Source organism: Acromyrmex echinatior, chromosome 3, assembly GCF_024713525.1.
Source record: "Acromyrmex echinatior isolate Ae372 chromosome 3, ASM2471352v2, whole genome shotgun sequence".
Classification (NCBI taxonomy): domain Eukaryota; kingdom Metazoa; phylum Arthropoda; class Insecta; order Hymenoptera; family Formicidae; genus Acromyrmex; species Acromyrmex echinatior.
Window position 1 is genome coordinate 10623193 of NC_141854.1, and position 6746 is coordinate 10629938.

Genomic DNA, 6746 nt, shown 5'->3' on the forward strand with positions numbered 1-6746 from the left:
TCAGCCACAGAAAACCGATCTCTGTTCGCGTTGCTTGCACTTTTGGCACTCGACATCTTTGCTTTCTCTCTTTTCAAGGCAAAATACAATATATTGTATATCAATCTCATTTTAAGTGCAAAAATATTTGGAGATTTCATGCAACGCGAACCGAATTAATAAAAAGCACAGACAATAGAAAGAAGGAATAAAGAGGTTTCAACCTATCAAAAAGCGTTCATTCTAGTATACATGATTTCTGATAGGTTGAAATTTGTTATTTCCTGTTCACATTGCTTCCTACGCTTTTCATTTGTGTTTCCAGCTATAAGCTTATAGAATTGACTAATCACAGTTGAGTATTCCCCTCTCATTCGATTATAAAAGGGGAACCATCCCTCTACGTGTAACTGCACGCATGCGCAGAAACACGCATACTCAATTCAATGGTAGATATACGTATATTTTAGGCGGAAACAAGTATATTGTGCGTGGTGTATCGACGCATCTTATAATATCTCACGATTCTCTCGGTGTTATCGCTGATTTTGCGAGTATCTGATATTGTTGATAATTCGGTTAATAAGTATACGACGAGTACGTGTGTTGCATTAGTAACATCGTTATCAGTTACTACGAAGCCGTAACTGTGAAGTAGAAAAGATAAAACGATAGCTTAAATCGAGAACGCTAACATGGGCTCCAACAAACGTCACAAAACTGAAAAATCTCGCGATACCAAAAAGAAGCGTCATCGCAGTCGCTCCAGAAGCTACACGCCCGATCGCGAAAAGTCAGAGAAGCATAGGCATCATAAGAAACACAGGAGAAAAGAACGCAAAGACTACGATAGCGATGGTAAGAGAATTTGACACAGTGTGTATAGAATATATATACACACACATATATATGTATATATATATATATATACATATATATATATATATATATACATATATATATATATTTTATAAGAGATTATATGTAACTATAAGAAATACAAGTATATTTACGTATAATCATAATAGTTAATTATATTTATAATTATAGAAGAAAAAGAATTTTTAACTTTCAGTTGAAATTGTTAATGCTCCGCCGCCACCAAAAATATCTAAATCATCGCATCCGTCGACACCTCCTCCACCTGAAATCTCGAAACAGCGTAGTCCATCCCCTGCTAAAGGTGGAGCGTCGCAAACCTCATTATCTATCGAAGAAACTAACAAAATTCGTGCAAAATTAGGATTAAAACCATTGGAAGTAGATAATACATCTAAAGATGATCCTAGCAAAATTAAAGATGATCTGGGCGAATTTTATCATAAACCTGCACCAAACAATAGTGATAAGATAAAAGCACAGAAATTGAGAGAAAAGATAGGTACTCAGAAGGAAAAGAGACAAATTGAGGCAAATTTGTCAAAAATGAAAAGTTTGGGTGAAATTGATTCGGATGATGATACTCAAGTATGGATCAACAAATCTAGGCAGCTAGAGGAAGAGAAGAAAAAAGCAGAAATGAGAGTAATAAAATTTAGCATCTTTATTCTTATTAGCATCTTGTGTTGAATATTATATACTGTATATATATATATATATATATATATATATATATATATATATATATATATATATATATATATATATATAAATTTGTAAAGTATTGTGTTTTGAAATTGCAAAACAATGTTTATATATATATATATATATTTTTTTTTTTTTTTTTTTCATAATAACTTCATATATAATACTTTATTAAAGTTTGTTTATCCATTCTGCTGTAGATTTTTTAAAAGAAAAATATTATTTTAATTTAAGGCAAAAATGTTGGATCAATTGGATGAAGAATTTGGAATCGGGAATTTGGTTAAAGAGGAAATATATACTGCCCGCAACACGGCATATACAGAGAAAGATTTGAAAGGCCTTAAAGTCGAGCATAATCTTGTGAGTATAATAATATATGATTCTAATAATATATATTAATTATTATTTAAGCTTTTGATACTTATATCATGTCATAAATTATATAGTTTTCTATTTTTCTTATTTATAATAAATTTTAAACAGGAAATATTTTGTAGGAAACGTTTGAGGAAGGCAAGACTGTAATCCTAACATTAAAAGATCAAGAAGTATTAAATGAAAATGATGATTTACTTGTAAATGTGAATATGATCGACAATGAACGATATAAACGTAGTGTTTTAAATAAAATTAAGAAACCTACATATGATCCATATGCCGATGAAAATTTCGACGAATATGGATTTCCTAAAAACAAGATTTTAGAAAAGTATGATGAAGAAATTGATGGTGAAAAAAAAGACAATTTCATGTTGGGTGCTAATAATGCAATAGAATTTAAACGACGTCAGATAGAGACAGTAAAGCAACGCTTGGCAAATAAAAAATTAGAAACGCTACAAATGGCAGAACCAAAATTAGCGAGTGAATATTATAATGAAGAGGAACTTGCAAAATTCAAGAAACCAAAGAAGAAGGTAGAAAATTGTTTTCTAATGTGTTTGTACATGTAGTAGATTAATATTCTTTAGAGTTACTTGATATGGCTATATATTTGATATACATTTTGTATTCATAATTTATTTTTAAAATATATAACGTTCTCTGCAATAATATATAATATAATTAAATAATACATAATATAATTACAGATTCGAAAAATTAGAACGAAAAAGAAATTGAAAGCAGATGATTTAGTCCCTGTGGACAATGATTATCTTCGAGATCTTGGAAGTAGGAGAAGAAAAAAACCGGAAGATTCGAAGGATAATGATACTTTAGATGTCGATGATTTAGAAGGTAATTTAAATGAGTTTATAAAAATTAAGAATAAAAAAGTGGTGCTTATTTGAATATTAGGTATTTGTAAATTGTAAGTATAATTTAATTATGTAACGAAACACATTTCTACTTATTTCTATTTGATTTTTGTTAGTTCTTTGTATAGTATGTACATTGTTAAATTATATTTATGTACATAATTCTTTGTGTTCTATATAATTTTTGTGTTCTTCGATTTGCTTTTTGTGTTCTTCGTATTGACAATGTTGTATTATTTGTTTGATTTATTAAAATTATTGGAAACAGCTCCTGCAGAAGATCTTACTGGAATAAAACTTGAAGAAGATGATAAGGAATTAGAATTACAATTGACTTTAAAAAAAACTCAACGTTTGAAGGAGGGACATTCAGCTAGCATCCAGAAAACTATTGAAACAATAAAACATGAAATTCTTAACTCTGAGGAAAGTCAATCTGGAAATATTGTTCTTAATTCTACTGCAGAATTTTGTAGGACCTTGGGTGATATACCCACTTATGGACTCGCTGGAAATAGAGAGGAAAATGGACAAGAACTTATGGTACATTAAACATAGCATATTTTTGATTAATTGTAATAAAATATTGTTGCATTTGAATACAATATAAGTGTTATAGGATTTTGAAATGGACGGAATCAAAGAGGAACCGCCTGCAAACGAAGAAGAAGACGATGGTCGTGGTGCTTGGAATACAGTGCATTTAGGTATTTTATGTGTACTGATGCAGATTAATTTTATATAACAGTGATAATAACATATAACAACTGATATATTTCCCTATAAAAAAAAAGAAAAATCAATACATTTTTTCAAAAAATTGAAGTATTTCTTATAATTGGTTTTTTCTTAAATGTAAATTAAATATAACTTCTGTAATTAGATGAGAACATTTCGGAACCAGTTGTAATGGAGGCAGCAATTCTAGATGCCGAGCCGTCACTCGGTCACGGGGTAGGTGGAGCTTTAAAATTAGCTATGAGTAAAGGTTACTTACAGAAAGAGGACAGCAATCGCCCTTCAGCGTCACGTTTCGCACATCTGCAAGCTCAGAATTATTCGATAGAGGACAAAACATATGGGTAAGTAAACTATGTATTACTGCGATTCGATATATGATGATCTTCTTACGTGTTTCAAGGATGTAAAAACGCGCGGAAGAAACACGTAAGAAATGGTCCTTATGTCGAATACGCTTCCACAAGAATTGTGTTAGACAAGTCTCTAGTGAATTTCAAACTGTCAGTTAACAGTTTTAAATAGAGCCCGGAAATCGGTGCTCGGAACGGGTGATCCACTACCACTACGAGAGTTTACCGCTTAATCGGAGGTGAACACAAGGCCTGAGAAGAGAGTAGGATTTGTTAAGGTATGTTTATGTTATGCGATTCCGTTTCTGCGAATCGTGCTAAGATTCTAGATGAGTCTGCTCATGGGAAGAGTCAAATGCTAGATGTTAGATTGCAAAATAAGTCGACATAAAAGGGAAAGATTTTCTTGTCTCTGTATATTGTGATTATAATCGTTGTTTATGAACGGTTTGCATGTATCTAACACAAGCTAGTATGATGGATAATTTTATGCGGCATACAATCTATACTCGTCTATTAGACAGGGTCGGATTAAGATTTCTGCCGCTCCTAGACAGTGAATTTTTTTTTACCGCCCTTCTTCAACTGAGAAACAACTACGTATGTCGGCGCAACGCGTACTAAAAAAAAGGGTCATCTGCAGGGATTGGGAAACCGTAAAGTTATTTTCTTTTACATAAAAATGAAAACAAGAGAAATCTTCAATGATTTTGATCTCAACACATGATCCTGAACAACATTCAAGAGGTTTTAGTCGTCGGTCGGACACCTTGCATAATGCTAATGCCGGCGGTACTATAACTTTCAAGCCTTATAACTCGAAAAGTATTTTATGAAAAATAACTTTATTACAGTGTTTTGAAAAGCTCTTGACACCATATATATCTATTAGATTCTGAAATAAAAATGAGGTCTTAAAACAATCGACGACCTTGATCTGACCCTGGCGACGCCACCAAGGTCAAACTGATAAGATCAGTAAATAAATCTTTTTGTATCCTACAACTTTTGTCTGAAGTACTTTTTTGTAAAACTTATATTATTTTTCGAGATATTCAGATGTCCCGACCTTTTTGGAATACCTTGTATACATTTTTTGATCCAATGCGCTTATTAAAGTGAATAGAAGCTATAATAGAAGCATATTGGAGCATGCGACGCGAGCAAACTAATGATCAATGAAAAATTTTCTCAATCATTTGCGTGACAAAAAATTGTTATTTTTTTTAGAACTTTTCAAAAAATGTCGCCCCTAGACTAAGTTAGGCTCTAGTGTTAATATGGCGCTGCTATTAGATATTAAAATGTGTTAATATTTCCGAACGTACTTAAATTTTAAATAAATATAAGAATGACGAAAAAATATCTTTAGCTTTACGTGCATGAATTTTAATATTTAATTAATTTAATATTTATTTTGGTCAGTATATAACATAGAATATATATACAATTTGTTTATACTGAAAAATAATTAAAATACAATTTAAATAACTTAAGTAAACATATCTTAAAATTATTTTAATTTAATCGCATAATGTAATATATCTTGAAGATTCACGAGCATATTCTTCATACAGACTTGTTTATACTGGTAGTGGACACAAGTTTCAGCACCGTATTTCAAGGGTTTTAATTTTTGTTTTTTTTTTATATAATATCAAAATCTAGTTATATAATACGATAACATAGTACAGTTGCATTTTTTTAGCTGATATCTTTGAGGAAAACTGACTTGAATTTTTAGAATTCATAATTTGTCTATTTAATTTGCTCGTTCATGTGTATTATTTTCGTTTCAGGGATGATGATAAGTTCGGCAGAAGAGATCGTTTTAATGGACCGACATCCGATTTTAAGGAGAAAGAAGGTTTCAAACCGAATGTTAAGCTTGAGTATATTGATGACGATGGGCATGTCTTGTGCGCTAAGGAAGCTTTTCGATATCTGTCGCACAAATTTCATGGGAAAGGTCCAGGAAAAAATAAGGTTTTTATATTATATATAAAGCATTATGCATATATATGAATTTATCGGTAACATTTATTATTATTTTAATCAAAATTAATATATTCATAGTTACAATAATTTTTTAATATTTTAGGTGGAGAAAAGAATGAAGAAAGCCGAACAAGAAGTTTTAATGAAACGAATGTCTTCAACAGATACACCTTTAGGTACATTAAATTTATTGCAAGCGAAACAAAAGGAAACTCAATCACCATATATAGTGCTCAGTGGCAGTAAACAGATGCAAACGTAAGGATATTCAATTAATTTACAGATAAATTAAGAATTTTTTAGTGTGTTAATATTTTAAATATATAGATTATCTGTTCCTATAATTCTTCTTTTATTATGATTATTTTTTTGTTATACGAATTCTAATACACAAATGATTTTTTTTGCAGGACTACTATAGCTAAAACAAAACATTAAAAAATAGTAAACGTGTACAAGGAAAATTGTATATAATCTCACACATGTATAATGTAGCATCTGAAAATATATAAGAGTTGAATTTACAATTTAATGTGAAGATTATAAAATAGGAATGGAAAGAAAATTACGTATTTTTCTCAATAAATCATGAACATCTTAATAAATCATGAACATAATAAATACTCAGCAAATTTATGATTTAAAATCAACCAGTTTTGCGCCTGCGCTGCTTATCTAATTCTGTAATGTATCATTGAAAAAGTAAACAGCGAAAGTAATAATTTTATAGATATTACTTTATACAATAAAACACTTCACAGATACATAAATATTTTTTGATTAAAATCACATGTTCCATAATATATAATTTAATCTGGTTATTCATGTCGTA

At 30.2% G+C, this 6746-nt stretch overlaps 1 protein-coding gene across 2 annotated transcripts; it reads left to right on the plus strand.

Annotated features, from left to right (window-relative positions):
- Window positions 1-384: 384 nt before the first annotated feature.
- On the plus strand, window positions 385-6684 carry LOC105153112 (U4/U6.U5 tri-snRNP-associated protein 1). 2 transcript variants are annotated; one of them, XM_011067760.2, is made up of 11 exons: window positions 387-837; window positions 1055-1503; window positions 1798-1926; window positions 2064-2483; window positions 2658-2805; window positions 3094-3368; window positions 3445-3532; window positions 3709-3907; window positions 5716-5902; window positions 6018-6172; window positions 6325-6684. In XM_011067760.2, the coding sequence occupies exons 1-11, from the start codon at window positions 675-677 to the stop codon at window positions 6350-6352; spliced, it is 2241 nt and encodes a 746-aa protein (XP_011066062.1). In that variant the 5' UTR covers window positions 387-674; the 3' UTR covers window positions 6353-6684. The 2 variants fall into 2 exon arrangements, 1 of the variants encoding a protein (XP_011066062.1); XR_847053.2 differs by lacking the exons at window positions 6018-6172; window positions 6325-6684 and adding an exon at window positions 4072-4194 and having other exon boundaries at window positions 385-837; window positions 5716-5904.
- The last annotated feature ends 62 nt before the right edge of the window (window positions 6685-6746 follow it).

Coding starts and splice junctions, on each gene's coding strand:
- LOC105153112 (XM_011067760.2), top strand. CDS start 675: ATGGGCTCCAACAAACGTCACAAAACTGAAAAATCTCGCGATACCAAA. Junction 3,369..3,444: donor AAAATGGACAAGAACTTATG/GTACATTAAACA, acceptor TAAGTGTTATAG/GATTTTGAAATGGACGGAAT. Junction 6,173..6,324: donor GGCAGTAAACAGATGCAAAC/GTAAGGATATTC, acceptor TTTTTTTTGCAG/GACTACTATAGCTAAAACAA.